We start from the raw sequence: 23,738 nt of genomic DNA on the forward strand, positions 1-23,738 counted from the left end.
ATCTCATTGAAACCTCTCAAATGTTGAAAGGCCAAGAAAGAGTAGATGTGGAAAGTGTGCTTCCCATGATGGGGGGGGGGGGGGGGTGGTTCTAGGACAAGAGGGTACAATTTCAGGATAGAGGAGGGGTCCAATTAAAACAGACATGGAGAAATTTCATTAGCCAGAGGGTGGTGAATTTGTGAAACTTGTTACCATCGGCAGCTGTGGGGACCAGATTGTTAGGCGTAATTAAGGCAGAGCTTGGTATGTTCTTGATTGGCCACGGCATCAAAGGTTAAGGGGAAAAGACCAGAGAGTAAGGCTGAGTAGGGGGAACACGAGGATTACCCGTGATTGATGGCAGTGTAGACTCGATGGGCCAAATGGCCTAATTCTGCTCCTATGTCTTATGGTCTTATAGTTATTCTAAGCCAGGGGCTCCCAACCTTTTTTTATACCATGGACCAATAACATTAAGCAAGGGGTCCTTGGATCTCAGGTGGGGAACCCCTGCACTAAGTTGACCATGCTGGACAAGCAGGTTTTTTTTTATCATGTACAAACCCTGACTCCTGAAGCAGAGTCTCTATTCTTAGCTCTATCATGGACAGAGGTCTGGAGCTCGACAGAAGCTTCACTGCAGAAATGCAACATTTCTACCCACTCCTGGGAAATTCTGGTCCTCAACTTATCAGAATGGAGAAAGGGCATTTGTGAAGGTATTCAGAGTCTTAAGTACATTCGCAGATGTTTGGTATCAGCGGCTAAGGAAACATAATTCCACACAAACCCACGTGTCCTTTCAGTCATCACCTATTCCATGTACGGGAAGGCCCAGCTTTATTATTCACCTGAGGAGTAGAAGTATATTTTGTTGATGAGGGATAAGAATATCTTCCGTGGAGTCAAAGTTCAAAATTCAAGGTACATTTATTATCAAAATCCTGCTGAAGTGCACAATATTAACCTTACATTAAATATTTCCAAATGAAACAACCAAGGAATTTTCATAATTTGAACAAATCGAAGATACAAATCAGGATCAAATGTTGAAAGCATTCATCTGGTCCATAGTATCAGTTAAAGAAAAGACAGGATAACTTGGCAAGTGTAGAAACATTGAACTAAAACCAAATAATTATAAAGAAACTTGTCTTTCCATTTGCCATTTCATCCACAGGCCTGTAATCACCAATAAAGTCCCACTATTTGGGGCTTCAAATCATCTGCTATCTTATTCCCATTTTTCATTGTAATACCAGGGGATCCAAGCAAAGATGGGATCCAAGTTGGACAGAATGGAAACGTGAGGCTAGGTTTATCACATTCTTCACGATATCTGTCGTGGACCTCTGTTTTGGGAGCCTGGGGAAGGCAATCCAAGGCCTCCTGAAGTTTCAAAAACTGAACACCAGCTGTTTCAATCAAAAGCCCTGAATCCAAACATCAAAATTTACGCCAGTAAAAGGACAGAGAAATGTGCAACTAGATATAGTGGAAGAAAGTCTATGGAGTCAAGGTAAAAGCCCAATAAAACTCTCAAGAAAGATTTCTAGGCAGCTGATTCATTGGATTTGCAATAACAAACTGAGACCTCTGTCAGTTCCTTCCCCCCCCCCCCCACCCCATATCTGCACCCAACCCCAGCTCCATTTTTCTTTGTAATTTGTTGTGTGATGGGTCTTGCGGGGAGAAAATAGGAGGGATGGGTTACGGATAGAGTACAATTAGCCCCTTAAATGTAGATTCATAAGCTTGGCAGTTATTTGAATGTGTGGCCGGACTTGAACTTGAAGCTGTGTACATGCAGAGCTGTGGACTATGATCTGGAAGATTGGAATAGTGGGTTAGGCTCTTTTCAATTGGTAAAGGTGAGCTGGGCTGAATGGCTTCCTTCTGTGCTGTAAAGTTTCTGTGGTTCTATGGATGCACCTGAATCAAAGCAGTGAATTTTGGAAAGGAATAGTGTCACCATTCAAACTGAAACAAGAAGGGATGTTAACACTGCAGATTCGGACACCCTGCAGAAATTATGATTATATATCACACGGGCAAAGAAGGATCCACTCCATCCTTTTCCCATCCCACTCTACTCATACCCAGCTACAAAGAAAATCAGCTAGATATTTGATGCCTCAGATCGCTTGTTTCAGTTTTCACTTTGGATACAGGAGAAAGATAGACAATAGACAATAGGTGCAGAAGTAGACCATTCAGCCCTTCGAGCCTGCACCGCCATTTTGAGATCATGGCTGATCAATTCCTATCAATACCCGGTTCCTGCCTTGTCCCCATATCCTTTGATTCCCCTATCCATAAGATACCTATCTAGCTCCTTCTTGAAAGCATCCAGAGAATTGGCCTCCACTACCTTCCGAGGCAGTGCATTCCAGACCCCCACAACTCTCTGGGAGAAGAAGTTTTTCCTTAACTCTGTCCTAAATTACCTACCCTTTATTCTCAAACCATGCCCTCTGGTACTGGACTCTCCCAGCATCTGGAACATATTTCCTGCCTCTATCTTGTCCAATCCCTTAATAATCTTATATGTTTCAATCAGATCCCCTCTCAATCTCCTTAATTCCAGCGTGTACAAGCCCAGTCTCTCTAACCTCTCTGCGTAAGACAGTCCAGACATCCCAGGAATTAACCTCGTGATACTTAACATCCTTTTGAACATTATTGAAACGGTAGAATGACTCAAATACAGAGCATCAGGATGAGACTTGGAGGAAGTGTTTTAATGTTATACTGCATTTAGACTGACCCAAATTTGCAGTCAAATTCAGTGAACATTTATCCTTCCTCTGTTACAGAGGAGAGCTCACAACAAGCAGCAGAAAATGGAACATGGGCACTGGAGGAAGAACTTGTGGCATTTCTTTATCAGGAAAAGTATTTGGCCAATTGTTGCAAGTGGTGGATGTCACACAAGAAGCAATGAACAACACCAATATCAGTTATTACTTCTTCTTCTATCTCATGTTCTCCATTTCATTTATTTCCTTATTTATTTTTGTACTTGCACAGTTTGTCTTCTTTTGCACATTGATTGTTTGTTAGTCTTTGTGTGTAGCTTTTTATTGGATCTGTTGTATGCCTGCAAGGAAATGAATCTCAGGGTAGTATATGGTGACATACAACATACGTATTTGATAATAAATTTACTTTGAACTTCGAACTTGATTCATTTCCTTTCTCTGACAGTTGCAATTTCTTCTTCATACACAACGGGGAGAGACTTCAGCAAGTTCCAGTGGCTGAGCAACAAACTTTAACCATTGCGTATGATAAAGTGGGCAGGGCAACTCAAGCTCTCAAATTGGTGAAAACAGATTGGTTTGGAAAATATTGAGGTGGCAGATCTGTTGTTGTTAAATGGTAACGTGCATCTCTTCGTCATCTTCAGATTTTGTTCCCATATGAATGTAATTATCTTCAATATATCCGTCCTCTTCTTCCAGGCCCTCAGGTGGATACATGGCTTGATTTCTGTTTTCCTTCATATTGCCATCGTACACCATGCTTACACTAACTGTGTCATTATCTTGGATGGCCACTTCTGGCAGCAGGTGGTGGCTGTAGCTGGTAAAGTATTTGTGGAAGAGTTTAAACTTTGCACAAATGACAGTCAATGCTGAGAGGAGGATAGCTGTTACCAGTACACCAACAAGGTAGTGCCATGCCTTGCTGCCTCCTTTTGGTGATGTATATGAAGCTGAAGATTTCAATAAACACAGTGTTAATTAAATACTTATCTGGACATATATCAATCAATATTTATACAATATATGTGAGCCATATGAAGAATGTTATTTCGAATTTAATATGAGTTCTTGCCAAATGGACTGAATGTGGAAAGGAAGCCGTTTTATGGGAATTTTCCAGATCTTTTCTGCAAGGCTTCCTCACAACACAATATTAAAGATAGAAATAAACATCAAAGTTTGCTGCACATCATCAAGCTTCTCAATGTTTAAAGATTTTCTTCACTCTGAAGGTTGAGAGAATGTGGAGCGATTTGCCAGCGGAAGCCGTGGGTGTGGGTTCAATTTCAATATCTAAGAGAAAGGGACATGGATGGGAAGGGTATAGAGGGCTATAGTCTGGGTGCAGGTCAATGGGGCTAGGCAGATTAATACTTTTTTACAGACTAGATGGGCTGAAGGGCCTGTTTCTGTGATGTACTCATAGTGTTCTATGACTCTATTTTTTCAGGAAGTTTCAACTATAAATCAGCAAGTGCAAAAGTAACTAACTTGTTGAACATTGCAAATTGGAACTTACAAAATCTGGAAAACTGGTAGTACCAGTCCAAAGGTATTGAAAATACCTTCTAGCTCAATATCACTCTGACACACATTAGACAGTAAGAATGCCTTATTGCTACAGGACACAGCAGGCGAATGGAACTGAGAGGAATAATAAATCAGCCATGTTGAAATGATGGAGCAGACTCGATAGGACAAATGGCCAATTTCTGCTTCTATGTTTTATAGTCTTATTTGGGAAAGTGGTTCAAGCTAACAAATTTTAGGTTGGCTAAGTCAAACCCAGTGCTGTGCTGTGGATCCCAAATTCTTGGGTCGGGTAGGCAGTGATATTCAGAAGAATTATTCTATCAGATTATTCAAACATCACACCTTCAAATCTTGTGGTTCCTATTTGATTCAGTGTATCAACAACTTCAATATGTCATTCTATTCTCATGAAACAAATTGAACAGTTTAAAAAAATATATACATTCGGCTTCCTCTCCAAAAAACATGCTTAAACATAGTGGCTGAATTCGGTGTGAATTTATAGAGAGTTTTAAACAAAATGACCTTTGAAAAGAGCTCAAATACTGAAAAGCCATTCACTTAAGGGAGGGAACAAATGCATTGAACTGTAAAGGAAGTAAACAGGAAGTCTTAGCATAAAGCAATGGTTACAGAAGTTTGATATCTTCATAACAAAATAGTATTTAGTAGAGGAAAAATAATTACCACAAATGTGATTTCTGTAAGTATTCATTGTACTCATTTACTAATATTGTAAACTGAAAGAATTAACATGTAGAGGAGCTTTACCGTGTATTTTACTGGGCAGTAAATGTGCTTCCTCAAGCTTTGCCTCTTATTTACACTCAACTCTCTGGCAACTTTTTAATGCTGCATTGTTCATGGGTATTGAACAGTTTGGAATACAGAAGGGACAAAAGAGACTGCAGATGCTGGAATCTTGAACTGGGGGAGCTCAGGGGGTCAACCAGCATCTGTAGGAAGAGAGGAATTGTTGACAGTTTGGGTCAAGGCCCTGGATCAGGACTGGAATATGGTGAGGTGGCATGAAATTTATAACAGCAGAAATATACAGAATAACATTTCTGGAATAACAATAATAATTTGTATTGCAATAAAGGTCTCTCAGGAAAAGGGGGATCAAGAAGATTAAGGCACATGAAATTCATGTGACTAAAGCTAACGGAAGAGGGAATATAATGGTGGAGGAGTGTTATTCTGACTAGAGGTCTCAGCTGGGACCTCTGTTGCTTGTGACATATACATTATTACACAAAAATGAAGGTGGGCTGATTAGTAAGTTTGTAGATAACACAGAAATTGCCAGAGTAATGGATTGTAAAGAAGGTTGAATAGGGTGCAGAAGGATATGGATCCAATGGAAATTATGGGCAGAGGAACAGCAGACAGAGCTTAATATTGGCAACTTCGGGACACTTAGGAACATTAAATGTAAGAAGAAAATATACAGTAAATGGTGGAACTCTGAGTACATAAAATTGAGAGGCACAGATAGAGTAGACAGAGTCTTTCAGCTTGGAAAGTTCAACTAGAGGGCATAGCTTTAAAGTCAGAGGGGAAAATTTAAGAAGGTTTGCAAGACAGGTCTTTGTTCAAAAAGTGGCAGGTGCTTTGAATATTGTGCCATGGGAGGTGCTAGAAGCCGTTATGATAGCAATGTTTACATACAGACAGGTAAGAAAATGAAGTAGATAATGCGCAGGTAGACAGGGTTCATTTAATTTTGGCATCATGGAATAAAAGGCCTGTTCCTGTGTTGAATTGTTTTGTGTTCTATGCTCTGTATTACAAACAGCCTCAAGATGGTTGAAAAATAATGTAATGGAAGTAGTCTTGTTTCCACTGTGAACATGTGTTCGGTGGCCTGTGTTTCTAACTTTTGCTTCTGAAACCATGAAGCGTGTGCTGGACTTAATCCATAGCCCTCAATATCCACCAGCGATCCATATCTGCCTGCTGTTGACTTGATGGGTTAAATAGTCAATCCTTCTCCTGTCATGTACTACTACTGCCAAGCACAACATGTAACGTTCAGCAAGCAGTATGAGAACATGCAAATATAATACAAAGACTCTTGCTTACTCTGATTGGCAAAAGTTGTTACTAAATCCATTTCATGAACTTTGCATCGAAACCTTGCATATGTCTGCAAACAGGCCACAGGAGTGAGGTCCAGATTCAGCAGATCTTTTCACTGGCGGTCAGGTGACAGCATGCAGTGTAAGTCTTCCAAATCTTCTGCTGGGAAAATAGAGACAATATCTTGATACCTTCTATATATTCAGGAACACACAGACTTCAAATAGATATCACTGCACTTTTCTAGACACTGGCAATCAAGTTAGAAGGATACAGATGAAGGATTGGTATGACACTTCCCCTTGAAAAGGACTCTACTCTGGATCATCAGTAAATTATCTCCAACACCATCACTAACTTCATCAACTCTGGAGAACTCCCATCCACTGTCACCAAACTCATAGATCCCTTACCCAACATCCACAAACTTGACAGTCCAGGTCTCTGCCTGCTTGTACCCCACTGAACATGTGTCTACACACCTTGACTCCATTTTATCCCACTTGGTTCAGTTCCTTCCCACCTACATCCATAACACTTCACATACTCTCAAGACAAGTCAAGTTACTTTTTATTGTCATTTCAACCATAACAGCTGGTACAGTACACAGCAAAAATGAGACACATTTTTCAGGACCAGGGTGCTACATGAAACAGTACAAAAACTACACTGAACTACGTAAAAACAACACAGAAAAAATCTACACTGGACTAAAGACCTACCCAGGACTGCATAAAGTGCACAAAACAGTGCAGGCATTACACTAAATAATAAACAAAACAATAGGCACAGTAGAGGGCAGTAAGTTGGTGTCAGTCCAGGCCCTGAGTATTGAGGAGTCTGATTGCTTGGGGGAAGAAACTGTTACATCGTCTGGTCATGAGAGCCCAAATGCTTCGGTGCCTTTTCCCAGACAGCAGGAGGGAGAAGAGTTTGTATGAGGGGTGCATGGGGTCCTTCATAATGCTGTTTGCTTTACGGATGCAGTGTGTAGTGTAAATGTCTGTAATGGCAGGAAGAGAGACCCCGATGACCTTCTCAGCTGACCTCATTATCCACTGCAGGGTCTTGTGATCCGAGATGGTGCAATTTCCGAACCAGGCAGTGATGCAGCTGCTCAGGATGCTCTCAGTACAACCCCTGTAGAATGTGATGAGGATGGGGGGTGGGAGATGGACTTTCCTCATCCTTTGCAGAAAGTAGAGACCCTCAATTTCCTCAAAAACTTTCAATTGCCTGACCCTGCCTGCTTCAATTTCACCAAGGATGTTCAGTTCATATAGACTTCTCTTCCCCATCAAGATGGGCTTAAAGCACTCAGCTTCTTTCTCCCCAAAAGTCTCAACCAGTTTCCCCTTTACAACCAACCTCCTCCGTCTGGCAGATGGTTCTCACTCTGAACAATTTCTCCTTCAGCTCTTCCCCCTTTCTCCATCCTCAAGAGGTAACCATGGGCACCCAGTAAGCCCCCGTATGCCTGCCTTTTCATTGCCTACATGCAATAATTCATGTTCCAAGCCTTCCACAGTAACACTCTCAAGCTCTTCCCGTGCTACATTGATGACTGCATTGTTGCTGCCATGCTCCCACTCTAAGTTAATCAATTTCATCAAAGTTTCTTCTGAATTCCACCTTGTCCTTAAATTCACCTGGTACATTTCTGACACCCCTCTCACTTTCCTTGATCTTTCTGTCCCCATCTCTGGAAATAAACTGTCTACCAATGACATTGATAAGCCTACTGATTCCCACAACTATCTTGACTACATTGCTTACCTCCCTGTCTCTGTAAAAATACTGTTCTCTTGTCTCAGTTCCTTCATCTCCACCACAACAGTTCCCAGGATAAGGCTTTCCTCCTTTTTCAAAGAATGGGGTTTCCTTTCCTTTGCCATTAATGCTGTTCTCACCTGCATTTCCCAGAGATCTGTGCACAACCCATTGTCCCGCCATCTTACCAGGGTTAGAATTCCTTTTCTCCTCGCCTACCACCCCACATGCCTCCAAATCCAACATATCAGTCTCCGCAGCTTCTGCCATCTTCAATGGGATCCTCCAACAAAACACATCTTTACCTTATCCTCCCCCCAACTCTCCACAAGGATCACTCCCTCCGTGATTCCCTTGTCCATTTGTTCCTCCCCAATAATTTCCACCAAGTGACAGAAATGATACACTGGCCCATTCACTGCCCTTCACCTCCATTCATGGCCCCAAACAGTCCTTCAGAATGAGGGAACACTTCACTTCTGAATCTGTCGGTGTCATCTATTGTATCCAGTGCTTCCGATGCGGAATCCTTCACATTGGTGAGACCTGCAGTAAATCGGAGGACCGCTTTGTCAAGCAACTCTGCTCCATCTGCCAAAAGCAGAATTTCCTGGTGGCCAATCACTTTATTTCCAATCCCTATTCCCTTCCAACAGTCCATGGTGTCCTATTTTACCAACCTCTTCTGCTTGAGCATCTATTTCTCCTTCTGGTAAATGTTGTTCCTCCATCTCTATCACCTCCCCCTGGTGCCCCTCCTTCTTCTCTTTCTCCCTCGGTCCACCCTCCTGTCCTGTCAGATTCTTTCTTCTCCTGCCCTTTACCCTCCCCATTCACCTGGTTTCATCGATCACCTTCTAACTAATCCTCCTTCCCCTATCCCCCACCTTTTTACTCTGGCATCTTCCCCCTTCCTTTGCAGTCCTGAAGAAGGGTCTTGGCCCAAAACATTGACTGTTTATTCAGTTATATAGATGCTGCTTGACCTGCTGAGTTCCTCCAGCACATTGTGTGAGTGTTGCTCTGGATTTCCAGCATCTGTAAGATATCTTGTGTTTATGCAGTACTGTTTGTTTCAGAGTCACAGAGATTGACAACCATTTCTTGGTGAAAATATCAATCTGTAAATCCCTATTTCAAGCTGACCAGAAGGCAATTGTAACTCAAATAACCATACGTCACAACAGTAGTGTGCAGAAAAGTATCTTTGAATGCAAAATATGTTGAACCTTGACATGACTGGGCTACAGCAGTAGAAGACCATGAATAGGAGGTACCTAATAAAGTGGCTCAATTGTACGTCTCATATAATTTCAGTACCAGTTGCACTGCTGTTCACCATGCAATGATCCTCTTGGATAATTTAATGTCTGCTTTCATTCCCTATACAACCACGCTTTAATTGCACACCACAGGAATGGGAGCTCACCGAAGTAAGTCTCTTATTTACTTTTTTTCCAACACTGTCCAAGAATGGTACCCAACGTCAGACCATCTTCTGACAATCTGGCAAACCAATGCCCTGATGGCCATAATATTCCAATCACCATCGCATGCCCCTCTCACAAAGACACACTCTCTGCATTGCTTCAACCGCTCCAATGACAAATCCAGCTGACAACACCACAATTAATCTACCGCACAAAGCCACTTGGCGTCAAGTGATAGAGGCCTTGAAAGAGCCTTTAACCTTGTTTACTGACTCCTCCCACCCACCTCCATTCCCAGCTGTGTCCTGGATGGCTCATTTTCCTCCACTTACTCCCTTGCAGGCTGCATATGAGCATGCAACGGACTGAGCTATTACATCTGTCGGTGCAATACTCCCTCTACTGGTCACTGAAGTATCAGCCTCTGAACAAAAGGCGGCAGAGGTAGCACTAACTTTCTGACTTAAGAAACAACCCCTATATTGTGCAAGCAAATGACTGCTGTGCAGCACACTCAGCTGACAGTAACAATACCAGCAGTCTATGTAGTAAGCAAGTTCTGGGACTAAACTGTGACACTTCTGAACAGTGCTACAGACTACCCTGTGTTAGAGACACCCTAGGTATTGTCTAGCCTTAGGCATGCATTATATTCCTGGAAGGCCACTTTATTGGATACCTCCTATTCATGGTCTTCTACTGCTGTAGCCCAGACATGTCAAAGTTCAACATTTTTTGCATTCAAAGATGCTTTTCTGCACACTGCTGTTGTAACATGTGGTTATTTGAGTTACAATCGCCTTCTGGTCAGCTGTTCATTCTCCCCTAACCACTCTCATTAAAAGGCATTTTTGCACACAGAGCTGCCACTCACTGGATTTTTTTTTGCTTGTTTTCTGCATCATTCTCTGTAAACTCTAGAGACAGTTGACAGTTGTAGAGAAAGCAGGTACGGGGTTCTGAGTTGGATGATCAGCCATGATCATACTGAATGGCGGTGCAGGCTCGAAGGGCCAAATGGCCTACTCCTGCACCTATTTTCTATGTTTCTATGTTTAAGTTATGATATATAAGATATAGGAGCAGAATCAGGCAGACAAGCAGAACTTGGCCTATTGAGTCTGCTCCACCATTTCATCGTGGCTGACCCAACTTTCCCCTCAGCTCCAATCTCCTGCCTTCTTCCCGTATCCCTTCATGCCCTGACCAGTCAATAATCTATCAACTTCTGCCTTAAATATACATAAAGGTGGCCTCCACAGCTACCTGTGGCAAAGAATTCCACAGATTCACTACTCACTGGCTGAAGAAATTCCTCCTCATTTCTGTTCTAAAAGGACTCCTCTCTATTCTGAGGCTGTGTCCTCTGCTCTTAGACTCTCCCACCATAGGAAACATCCTCTTCACATCCACTCTATCAAGGCCCTTCACCATTCAATAGGTTTCAATGAGGACACCCCTCATTCATCTGAATTCCAGTGAATACAGGCCCAGAGCCAACAAATGCTCTTCATATGGGAAGCCATTCAATCCTGGAATCATTTTTGTGAACCTTCTTTGAACCCCTTCCAATTTCAGCACATCCTTTCTAAGATAAGGGGCACAAACCTGCTCACAGTACATGTGGGTCTTCACCAGTGCTTTAGAAAGTCTCAACATTACATCCTTGCTTTTATATTCTAGTCCTCTAGAAATGAATGCTAACATTGCATTTGCCTTCCTCACCACAGACTAAACCTGCAAATTAACTTTTAGGGAATTCTGTACAAGGACTCCCAAGTCCCTTTGCACCTCAGTTTTTGTATTTTCTCTCCATTGAGAAAACAGTCAACCATTTCATTTCTTCTACCAAAGTGCATACCATACACTTCCTGACATTGTATTCCATCTGCCATTTCCTAATCTATCTAAGTCCTTCTGTACCCTCCCCAAATCCCCAAAACTACCTGCTCTTCCACCTATCTTCATACAATCTGTGAATGTTGCAACAAAGCCATCAATTCCATCATCCAAATCATTGACATTATGACATAAAAAGAATCAGTCCCAACACAGACCCTTGTGGAACACCACTAGTCACTGACAGCCAACCAGAAAAGGCTCTCATCCTTAATAGTTGACTTGAACATCTTCTCAACCACTGAGGTCAGACTAACTGGCCTATAGTTTCCTTTCTTCTGCCTCTCTCCCTTCTTGAAGAGTGGAGTGACATTTTTCTAATTTTCCAGTCTTCCAGAACCATTCTGGAATCTAATGATTCTTGAAAGATCATTACTAATGCCTCCACAATCTCTTCAGCCACCTCTTCCAGAATTCAGGGCTGTTACACCATCTGGTCCAGATGACTTACCTACCTACCTTCAGACCTTTTAATTTCCCAAGAACCTCCTGTCTAGTCATGATAACTTCACACATTTCATGCCCATGATACCTGGAACTTCCACCTTACTGCTGGTATCTTCCACAGTGAAGACTGATGCAAAATACTTATTCAGTTTGTCTGCTATTTCATAGTTCCCCCAGTACTATCTCTTCAGCATTGTTTTCAAGCGGTCCAATATCCACTTTCACCTCTTTTTTTTACACTTTATGTATCCGAGGAATCTTTTGGTATCAAAAGTTGTGTGTCAAAATTCTGGGAGATCTGCAGTTTCTGAGATACTCAAACCACCCCCGTCTAGAACAACAATCATTCCACGATCAAAGTCACATAGATCACATTTCCTCCCCCACTTTGACATTTGGCCTGAACAACAACTGAATCTCTTGACCATGTCTGCATGTTTTTAAGCATTGAGTTACTGCCACATGATTGGCCGATTAGATATTTGCATTAATGAGTAGGTGTAGAGGTGTACCTAATGATGTTGCATACTGAAATCAGAAGTGTATGTTAGGCTGACATTCAGAAGGTTATTTTAATCCTTTTATTGTGAGCCAAGGGGCCTGTACTATACTATATTATTCTTCAGAATCAGAATCTATAAAAATATGAGGCTACTTAGGGCAGAAGCAGATTAATTTGCAGTTATTCAGATTTTACACCCTCAATATCTGCAAATTCACAAGGTCCACTGAGTTCAGAGACAAGATATGATTGCTTAAAAGACTGAGGAAGGTTAGATTTCCAAGTGCCTGCAATCTTCTCTCAGTGTTCTCTGCATCAGATATATTTACTAAGTTTTATGATAGATCTCATTACCTGGACAGTGAAATGTTTGCTGTTTACCCGTGCTGTGCACTACATACATTTTGAATTACATTTTATTAACTTATTTATGCTAAGTTTATTTATGGTAATATTATGTGCTCTGTGTGATGTATGTTTTGTGGGTGCCATGATCTGGAAGAACTTCGTTTTGTTTGGTTGTAGTCAGATGACAATAAACTTACCCATGGACTTGAACTTGTAAGCTAGCCAACAATATAAAAGTAGATTCCAAAAGATTTTCAGATATATAAAGAGTAAAAGAGCGGCGAGAGCTGGAAAATGCACTGGAAAGGTAGTAATGGGAAACAAAGAAATGGCAGATGAACTTAATGGGCACTTTGCATCAGGCTTCACTACAGAAGACACTAGCAGTGTAGCAGAAATTTGAGAGTGTCAGGGGGCAGAAGTGAGTGTGGTTTTATTACTAAGGAAAAGCTGCCCGGGAAGCTGAAATGTCTGAAGGTAAATAAGACACCTGGACCAGACGGACTACACTGCAGGGTCCTGAAAGAGGTGGCTGAAGAGATTGTGGAGGCAATAGTAGTAATCTTTCAAGTATCACTAGATTCTGGAATGGTTCTGGAGGACTGAAAAAATTGCAAATATTATTCCCCCTCTTTAAAAAGAGAGGAAGGCAAAGGAAAGGAAAATATGTGCCAGTTCACCTGACTTCAATGGATGGGAAGATGATGGAGTCCATTACGAAGGATGAATTTTCAGGGTACTTGGAGGAACATGATAAAATAGGCCAAAGTCAGTATGGTTTCCTTAAAGGGAAATCATGTCTAACAAATCTGTTGGATTTATTTGAGTAAATAACAGGCAAGCTAGACAAAGGAAAGTCAGAGGATGTTGTTTACTTAGATTTACAGAAGACCTTTGACAAGCCGCTGCACAAGAGGCTGCTAAACAAGATGAGAGCAGGTTAATTTGCAGGTTGAGTTGGTGGTGAGAAAGGCAAATGTAATGTTAGCATTCATTTTGAGAGAACTAGAATATAAAAGCAAGGATGTAATGCCAGGTCTTTATATTCTAGTTCTCTCAAAATGAATGCTAACATTACATTTGCCTTTCTCACCACCAACTCAACCTGCAAATTAACCTTTAGGGAATCCTGCACAAGGACTCCCAGGTCCCTTTGCAACTCAGATTTTTGAATTTTCTCTCCGTTCAAAAATAATAAGAGGAGATTATTACTATAAAAGGCAAAACATAAATGCAGCCTTGGCTAGCCTGTGTGATTATAATTCTGACTATAAATTGCATTTCAGTCCAAATCTTGTGGAAGGTAACTTAAAAGTATCTTCCCCACACAACAACCTGACCTGTTAGTCTTAGATCCAAATAAAAAGGAATTTGTAAGTCATTTATTGCAAGATTGTTGTTGTAAGGACTCATTGCATATAGAACAGCCGCCAGGCCTCCCAAGGAAAACAACAACAAGCAAATACAATTCTGCCCAATTATTGTCATGGTCTGTCCCAGAGCCCTTTCTAAAATTGATATTTTTTAAACATTGCTTTAAATTTCAGGTAAAATTGAGGATCAATAAAAATATCTTAAGTATTATGAGTCTTGCAATTATCCAGACCACTGAGTCATTGAGATTTTCACCATAAAGCTCTTACTAAAGTAGTTAACAAAGTCACAACTAATATTCTAAGTGACTTATAATTCATCCTTCCTCATCTATTTCTTCAACAGGATTGACAATTAATTATCTCCATCTAGCTGAGTGGCTACATTCACTTGGTTCCATCCTATATTTTCTAAACTGAGGAAGGAAATCACAAATAGTGGCTTCTCTGCCTATCACTCAACATTATCTTTAAGTGTTCTCACAATCTATCACTCACTCCCTCCTATTATCCTCTCCTGTGATTCCCCTTGGTAATATTATCCAGAAGTACAATGGGGTAAATCTTGCTGGAGGGAGTCAAACATCTGAATGAAATTGCCGGTGTTCAGCCTTTGAAACTTCACTTAAGTTTTGGAATTAAACCTAATTATTCAACTGTTACTGAATGGCTCAAGATTTGTCGCTATGTCCATTGCTGATCTCTACATGGAATCCAGCACTGAGGTTAGACTCACTGGTTTGTCGACCAGGCTTGTCATTGAAACCTTTTCTAAATAAAGGCTCAACATTAGCCATCCTCCAATCTTCTAATACCTTATCCATGGCTAAATATGATTCAAATGTCGCTAAATATGATTCAAATGTCCAATGATACACTCATTCAAGTCTTAGGGATTTATTGACCTTCATGTGTTTTAAAAATGCCAGCACATCCTTGTTTGTAAAATCAATATGTTTCAGGACACCACTATTCTCTTCCCTGAATTCCTTAGCTTCTATGATCTTCTCCATGGTAATTATAGATGTGAAGCATTCATTTAAGACTTTACCATGTGCCATCTCTTCACACATAGATGACCATAGGTACATGGATGGTAGGGGTATGGAAGGCTATGATCTGCATACAGGTAGATAGAATGAGGCAGAAAAACAGTTCGGCATGGACTAGATGGGTGAAAGAGCCTTTTTTTCTGTGCTGTCGTGCTCTGTGACCCCATGACTCTACAATGATCTAAATCATAACTTGGCATTTATGATATTTCATAAATATTGATAATCTAATAATCAGATGGTCAGAAATAAGCAGTGATTTATAATAAATAATAAAAATACAGATAAACTATATTTCAAATTGATTATTAATATTAATATTCTAGACAATGACTTTCGATTGCCTTCTTAATCTAAGTATGGCCAGTAATCTGTCTATAATTAAAGAGATTATTTTTTCATAGAATATGGGCCTCTCCAGAACTCAGAACTTCTTTCCTGTCTGTTCTTTAGAAAATAGCATTCGGAAGTGTTCACAAGGTGATAGACCCATTGTTTAAGCACAGTACTAATGTGGAAAATAGCCAGAGGAACACTTAAATATTATTCCAGTGCTCAGCAAGTTAGACCGTAAAGTTGTCTGGGGTCAGAGCCAGAACCTCCAGGGTCCAACTAGTAAACAAACGGTAGAGGACAAGGTTTCTCATGGAGGGGAGGGCAACCATTGTTTTGTAAAAACAATGTGTAATATAAATTTGGCACTTCCTCCTGTGTAACTTTGTAGTTCAAGACATTATTATTAAATAAGACTCTAAACGTGCGAGCTATTTGCAACATCTATCAGATTAAACTGCCACTTGCAGTTCCATATTGTTAACCATTAGTGCCTGTTATGTACACAATGCATTTATTTGTGACCTTACCTGATAGGTCATAGTTATTTGCTGTCAAGATTAAAGCAGGCCTTCACTTAAATACACTGGCATCCTTGAGTGTCGTTATTGATATTTCCCTTGTGTAATATACGTACTTCGGATGTCACAGGAACAATGTACGGTAGTCCATAATGTCATCAATCCAATCAGAAAAACAAAATCAGCTCTTGGAGAAGAAAGTGTTACTCATCTAATTGACTACCTTCTGCAAACAATCTTGGTTCACTCCTTCTAAGCCAACCATAGAATCCTAGAAATTTACAACACAGGGAGATTTCCCTTGCATTTATCTTGGCAAAATAAATAATTTATTCAGGTAATCCCAATTCCCAACTCTCAAACAGTAGCTCTGTAATCTATAGGACATCAAGTACTCATACTTTCTAAACATAAAGAGGGTTTCGGTCTGTACCTCTCTTTTCAGACAGTATGAGGAATTACATGTGCAGTAAAATAGCCAATGCCTTTTATATTCTTAAAGCCTTGTGTTGGTCCATTATTCCAATCGGGGCCATCATTTTACAAGCTGATTACCAGGAGATAAGAGAATCCCAGTCCTGTCTGTGTTCACTTGTTCATTGTTTATTGTAGTTAATGATGAATCATCTGTTATCAACCCCCTTTACTTTCTATGTTCTGTGGCCTTTACTGAGTTCTCCACCAGTGTTTTCAAACTCTCCGTATTTGACCTTGTCTCTGCTTCTTCAATTTCCTCCAGCTCTACAACCTTCCAGATGCAATATATCACATCTCTCGATATAATCCTTCCAATTTTGCTGGTTGTGATTTCAATTGCCCTTACCTCCCTAAATTTTGCCTATTTCCTCCTTCAATTCTAATCCTGTCCTCCTCAAGTCCTTTATTGGTCTATTAATTAATTTGAAGATTCTGAACTCAAAACACTAACTCCACAGAGGCTGCCAGGCCTGCTGAGTTCCTCCAGCATCTTATGTGTTGCCCCAGATACCAGCATCAGTAGTTGCTTGTGATCCTAGTGCTAATTTTACTTTTTGCTTGTTACCACTACTATGAAGTGCCATAGGATATTCTGTTAAAGTAAACACAGGCAAATTATTGTTTCTTGGTTATCTCTATATTAGTACAGTCTTTATTACAGGTTGATGCAGCACTTTAAGAGAAAATGTGCACAGTGGCCTAATCTCTGCTCTCTAATATTCAATAAAATGATGTGCAGTATTAAAAGGGAGCCTTGAGTTAAAAATATGCAGATTTTTTTCCCTCCTCTACCTGGAAGAACAACCTGCTAACTGGCTGCATCACCATCTGGTATGGTGGGGGTGGGGGGGGGGGTGGCTATTGCACAGGATCAAAATAGGCTGCAGAGAGTTGTAAACAAAGTCAGCTCCACTATGGGCACTAGTCTCCCCAGTATCCAGGATAACTTGGAGATGCGATGCCTCAAAAAGGCGGCATCCTTCATTAAGGGCCCCCATCACCCAGGACATGCCCTCTTCTCATTGCTATCATCAAGAAGGAGGTACAGAAGCCTCAATGATTCACGAACAGCTTCTTCCCCTCTGAATGAACATTGAACCCACAAACACACTCTCTCTCTGCTTTTTATTTCTATTTTTGCACTGTTTAATTTAACTATTTAATATATATACTTACTGTAATTCATTTTTTCTCTATTATTATGGCTGCCACAAAGTCAACAAATCTCACGACATATGCTGGTGATATTAAACCTGATTCTGACTCCAATTTCACTCCATGTTCCTGTTGCTCCATTTTAAAGACTTCCACATTTCCCCACCTGCTCTATTCCACTTTATGTCAATGTTGTGTATGGTCCTGTGTGGTATCATCTACAGTTGCTTCTCCCACGGCTGCGCAATTTAAACATCAGGGCATTGGAATTATACTCAGTGGCCGCTTTATTGGGTACACCTGTGCACCTGCTCAATGATGCTAATATCTAATCAGCCAATCATGTGGTAGCAACTCAGTACTTGCAGACATGGTCAAGAGGTTCAGTTGTTTTTCAGACCAAACATCAGAACTGGGAAGAAATGTGATCAAAGTGACTGACTGCGGAATGATTGTTGGTGCCAGACGGGGTGGTTTGAGTATCTCAGAAACTGCTGATCTCTAGGTGTTCATGCATAACAGACTCCAGAGTTTACAGAGAATGGGGCAAAGAAACAAAATAAAATCCCAGTGAGCAGCAGTTGTGTCAGCAAAAACACCTTGTTAATGTTCAGATGAGAAAGGCCAGACTAGTTCAAGCTGACATGAAGGCGACAGTAATTCAAATAGCCATGCGTTACAACAGTGGTGTGCAGAAGAGCATCTCTAAAAGCACAACACATTAAACCTTGAAGTGGATGGCCTAGAGCAGCAGAAAGCCACACTGAGTCCCACTTCTGTACCTAATAAAGTGGCCACTGAGTGCATTTTTTTGGGCTAAGAGGAAGTAAGTCTTCCTTCGCACATGTCGCTAACACAATTGCTCGGTGGGCAGCCGGGAGGAAATAGGGAGAGGCGCCTTTCCTTTTAACATTTGCTTGAAAAAGTGGACAAACGAGGAATCACTTACCTGAGGCTGTCAGCTTAAAAATAAGAGGCCGGTTTCTTGCTGTCGCTTTCTCTCACTAAATTCAAATGTGTTTGTAATACAGGAGTGCCACAGGGCAAAGGTTGAAGCTTTTGGAAATCTTGTCCTGGCTGTAAACTGTTTGCAGTGGTTGATCTATACAAGACGAATATTGGCTAATCTTTAACCAGACAATCGAAGCAAAGTTGGATTCTGCCTTTCCAATCATTCGCTATGGTGGTAGTGAACTGAAAGTAGTAATTACATACTGTCAGACACACCAGCAGTTTGCACTACTTCCCTAGTAGCTGAGAATGCTGAAGAAAACAATGCTTATTTTGAAATGTCAGTCGACTGTGAAGTTTGATTGTGTGCATTTGCATTTTAACCATTTCTGAGCTGATTTTCTGCTCTCCCAACAACACTTCCTGTTAGCATACCTTTTCCGGCAGGTCAAATGTTAAAGAAACAACTCTAAACATCCATGGAGATTTAATCCAATAAGCAAACTGCTGCAGAAGCTTAATACGTCAAGCAGTATCTGTGGGGAGAAATAATCTGTCAATGTTTCGGGTCGAAACCCTGCATTAGGACTGTCTGCAGTCTCTTGTGCCTATCATCAGTGAAATACAGTTCGCATTTTCCAGGTGACTAGTCAGGTGGATATTACATAGTTTCAGAGGAATGTCATTGCAAAAACATTTCTCACCAGTCTCCACAGTAAGGCAGCAAAATGCTACAAATGCAAAATTAACCCTTAAGGTGTCAGAGCATGGCTGTTGAATGCCCGAGGGAAGCAGTTCCCTTTCTTTCTGGTTGTTGCTAACAGCACAAGCAACAGCCTGCACAACCATTCCGAGTGGCCGTACAACACGGTAGTGTTGCGCGTAGACAATGCTTTACAGCACCAGCTGTCAGATCGGGATCAAATTCCTACCGCTGTCTGTAAGGAGATTATATGTTTTCCCATGACCGTGTGGGTTTCTCCCACATTCCAAACGCATACGGATTAGGTTTAGTGAGTTGTGGGCATGTTGGTGCCAGAAACTTGGTGACACTTGAGGGCTGCCCAGCTCTATCCTCACTCATTTGATCTGAAGCAAACAGTGCATCCCACTGTCAGTTTTGATGCACAGGTGACCAATAGGCCTAATCTTTAAATAGAAGAATTTTAAAATTATCTTTACTCTTTTATTTTGGTCTGATATTCAAGAACTTATGACCTATCATTACCTGTTTAAATGCTTTCTCTTCCCCCTAGTTTGCAGACAAGCATTTGCAAAGCACCTGACCCCAAGTTCCTACAAAGGATTGCAAGGACTGTAGAGAGGGTCACTGGGATGTCTCTTCCACCCATCATAAATATTTAACAGAAGTACTGAGTGTGCAGGGCTCTTAACATTGTCAGTAATCCCTCCCATTCATTCAGCAATTTCTTTGACCTTAAGGCAAGAGGTACAAGAACTCAAAAAGATACAACTGCAGATGCTGTTGATCAAAGAATACGTACACAACACTGGAAGAACTCAGCAGGTCAGGCAGCATCCGTGAGAAAAGAGTAGCCAGCGTTTCAGGCCGAGACCCTTCATCAGGTACAAGAACTGTTAGGATGGGAAACAGCTTCTTTCCCCAGGTTATAAGACGACTGGACTCCTTACCACCAACCAGGTCTCATCACACATGAATCACCACTGGTGTTACACTGTTTACTTTTTAACTTGTGTCTTAAATGCACCTTATTATTTGTTAATATTACTTTATGTGTTAGGTGTGTGAGCTATAGGTATTGTGTTGTGCACCTTGGTCCGGAGGAACGTTGTTTCGCTTGGTGGTACACATCAAGTAGAAAGACAATAAACTGATCTTGAACCTGAAGCAAGGGACACTTCTGCTCATGCTCACATCTGCCCTTTATTCCAGCCAGGGGAAATTTTCTTCTCTTTTTAAAGACTCAAGATTCAAAATACATTTATTAGAAAAGAAGATATGAATTATAGCACCTTGAGTTAGTTTGCTTACAGGTAGCCACAAAGAATGAAATGTTTCAATTAGGTCACCCCTTATTCTTTTGAATTCCAGTGAATACAGACCCTCACTTCTGTTTCCTTCTGAACTTCTCTCATGATTCAAATTGACCTTTTCTATTGAATTATAGATTCGAATTATATCCACAATTTGCTCTCTCAGACCTCTGCTCTCTCTCACAATCTCATCTCTCACCCATCCTGAATTGTCCTAGGTCAATCCTAATTCCAACTCACCCTCGCCTATGTTTAACCTCTCAAATCCATTAATAAATCTCTGGCATCAATCTCACAGACTTGCCCTCTGTTATATTCCAATATTTCAAAGGTCTCTTCCATAAGGATCTTTATTTTGTCTTCTAAAAATAAAATGGAAATCCATATACCTCAAATCTTTAAACTTTAGCACTGAGTCCCACACCAAGGCTAACACTTGGGCTACTAACCTGGGATTGTTTTTTAGGGAATAAAGACCATTTCCGCAATGTAATCAAGCCGGTCTGATTTACAGGGTTGGGAGGAAGTTAGATATGAGCTTACAAAAACAATATTCTGCGTCCTGCTGACTAGAATGACTATCGGCCTCTGAACTTTGCTGTCAACACAGTCATGTGACCTTGGCAAGAGAGAGTGGGAAAGGATCAGTGATATGAAAATTTTCTCCAACCAGACAAAGTTTCCTGTAATGAAATGCTTGAAATTGGGTGGGGGTTGCAGGGGGGGGGGGGGGTGGAAGAAGCAATTTCTTTCTTTACTCTAAAATTACCTCTGTGTTCCAGGAAGTCCTGTTGTGGAACCTAGCCCCTCACTGCTATTTGACACAGGGTTAGTAGGCAGCTCTGTGACTGCTGTGAGACAAGAGGTTAGTAACTAACTCAATTACTTTTGTCACGCATAGATCAGTAACCGGCGTATTCAGTGATTCAGATTCAGATCTAGTGATCACATGTACACTACTGTTGAAAAAGTCATAGGCACCCTGGCTATGTCTTTGTGCCTAAGACTTTTACACAGTACAGTACATTGAAACATACAGTGAAATGTGTCATTCGTGCTAACGACCAACACACATAGCGATGTGCTGGGGGCAGCCCACAAGTATCATAAGAACATAAGAAATAGGAGCAGGAGTAGGCCATCCAGCCCATCGAGCCTGCTCCACCATTCAATAAGATCATGATTGATCTGTCTGTAAACTCAACTCCATCTACCTGCCTTTTCCCCATAACCCTTAATTCCCTTACCATGTAAAAACCTATCTAACTGTATCTTAAATGTATTTAGTGAAGAAGCTTCAACTGCTTCCCTGGGCAGAGAATTCCATAGATACACCACTCTCTGGGAAAAACACTTTCTCCTCATCTCCGTCCTTAATCTTCTCCCCTGAATCTTGAGGCAATGTCCCTTAGTTCTAGTCTCACCTACCAATGGAAATAACTTTCCCACTTCTATCTTATCTATCCCTTTCTAACTGTTATATGTTTCATTTAGATCCTCTCTCATTCTTCTGAATTCCAGAGAGTATCGTCCCAGGCTATATAGTCCCATGGGGTATAGACAATCTCTCCTCATAGGTGAACCCCTTCATCTTTGGAATCAACCTGGTGAACCTCCTCTGCACTGCCTCCAAGGCCAGTATATCCTTCCTCAAGTATGGAGACCAGAACTACACACAGTACTCCAGGTGCGGCCTCACCAGTACCCTGTATAGTTGCAACATGACCTCCCTGCTCTTGAATTCAATCCCTCTAGCAATGAAGGCCAACATTCCATTTGCCTTCTTAAAAACCTGTTGAACCTGCAAGCCAACTTTTTTGCAATTTATGAACAAGCACTCCCAAGTCCCTCTGCACAACAGCATGATGCAATTTTTCACCATTTAAATAATAATCTTCTCTTCTATTATTCCTTCCAAAGTGGATGATCTCGCATTTACCAACATTGTATTCCATCTGCCAGACCATGGCCCACTCACTTAACCTATCTATATCCCTCTGCAGACTTTCTGTGGGCCCAGCACCAACCCCTGCGGCACCTCACTCACCACTGACTGCCAACCGGAGAAACACCCATTTATACCAACTCTCTGCCTTCTATTGGTCAACCAATCCACTATCCACAGCCAGTACACTTCCTCCGACTCCATGTATCCGTACCTTATTTATAAGTCTCTTGTGCAGCACCTTATCGAACGCCTTCTGGAAATCCAAGTATACAACATCCACCTGTTCCCCTCTATCCACTGCACTCATTATGTTCTCAAAGAACTCCAGTAAGTCTGTCAAACAGGGCTTGCCTTTTCTGAATCCGTGATGTGTCTGTCTAATGGAACCACTCCTTTCTAAATGTTTCGTTATTTCTTCCTTAATGACAGCTTCAAGCATTTTCCCGACTACAGGTGTTAAGTTAACTGGCCTATAGTTGCATGTCTTTGCCGTACATCCTTTTATAAAAAGTAGTGTGACATTTGCTGTCTTCCAATCCGCCTGGACCTGCCCAGAGTCTTGAGAATTTTGGTAAATGATTACCAACACGCCTACTATAACCTCCGCCAATTCCCTCAGCACCCTGGGATGCATCCCATCAGGACCAGGGGACTTATCTACCTTCAGGTCCTCTAGTTTGCTCATCACTATCTCTTTAGTGACAATGATTTTATTGAGGTCCTCACCTCCAATTTCGTCCATAACATCATTCTTTGGCATATTAGATGTGTCCTCCACTGTGAAGACTGACACAAAATAGTCGTTCAATGCCGCAGCCATTTCCTTATCGCCAATATCAATTTCCCCTTCTCGTCTTCCAAGGGACCTATGTTGACTTTAGCCACCCTCTTCCGCTTTATATATTTATGAAAACTTTTGCCATCTGTTTTTATATTTTGTGCTAATTTACTTTCATACTCTATCTTCCCTTTCCTTATTTCTTGTTTAGTTGTCCTCTGTTGCTTTTTAAAGTTTTCCCAATCCTCCAGTCTCCCACTACTCTTTGCGACTTTGTACACATCAGCTTTTAATTTGATACTATCGCCACAGATTCTGTCACCAACATAGCATACCTACAACGCTTAGCAGAATAACACAGAAAATAATACA

At 41.2% G+C, this 23,738-nt stretch overlaps 1 protein-coding gene across 5 annotated transcripts; it reads right to left on the reverse strand.

Moving 5' to 3' along the window:
- Positions 1-893: 893 nt before the first annotated feature.
- Positions 894-19,078, reverse strand: c12h1orf210 (chromosome 12 C1orf210 homolog). Of its 5 annotated transcripts, none has more exons than XM_073062773.1 (4): positions 18,623-19,031; positions 16,051-16,156; positions 6,369-6,524; positions 894-3,700 (listed from the first exon to the last, which is right to left on the reverse strand). In XM_073062773.1, exons 3-4 carry the CDS (start codon positions 6,397-6,399, stop codon positions 3,357-3,359), a joined length of 375 nt encoding a protein of 124 aa, XP_072918874.1. In that variant the 5' UTR covers positions 6,400-6,524; positions 16,051-16,156; positions 18,623-19,031; the 3' UTR covers positions 894-3,356. The 5 variants fall into 5 exon arrangements, with proteins under 5 accessions (XP_072918874.1, XP_072918875.1, XP_072918876.1 ...); XM_073062774.1 differs by having other exon boundaries at positions 6,369-6,527; XM_073062775.1 differs by lacking the exons at positions 16,051-16,156; positions 18,623-19,031 and adding an exon at positions 19,060-19,078 and having other exon boundaries at positions 6,369-6,527.
- Positions 19,079-23,738: the final 4,660 nt, after the last annotated feature.

Source organism: Hemitrygon akajei, chromosome 12 (assembly GCF_048418815.1).
Source record: "Hemitrygon akajei chromosome 12, sHemAka1.3, whole genome shotgun sequence".
Lineage (NCBI taxonomy): Eukaryota > Metazoa > Chordata > Chondrichthyes > Myliobatiformes > Dasyatidae > Hemitrygon > Hemitrygon akajei.

What these genes read in the sequence shown, in the direction of transcription:
- c12h1orf210 (XM_073062775.1), bottom strand. Translation starts at nt 6,399, where the DNA reads ATGGATTTAGTAACAACTTTTGCCAATCAGA. An exon ending in AACAACTTTTGCCAATCAGA is followed by an intron (nt 3,701 to 6,368) that starts GTAAGCAAGAGT and finishes TGAAATCTTCAG; the next exon opens with CTTCATATACATCACCAAAA.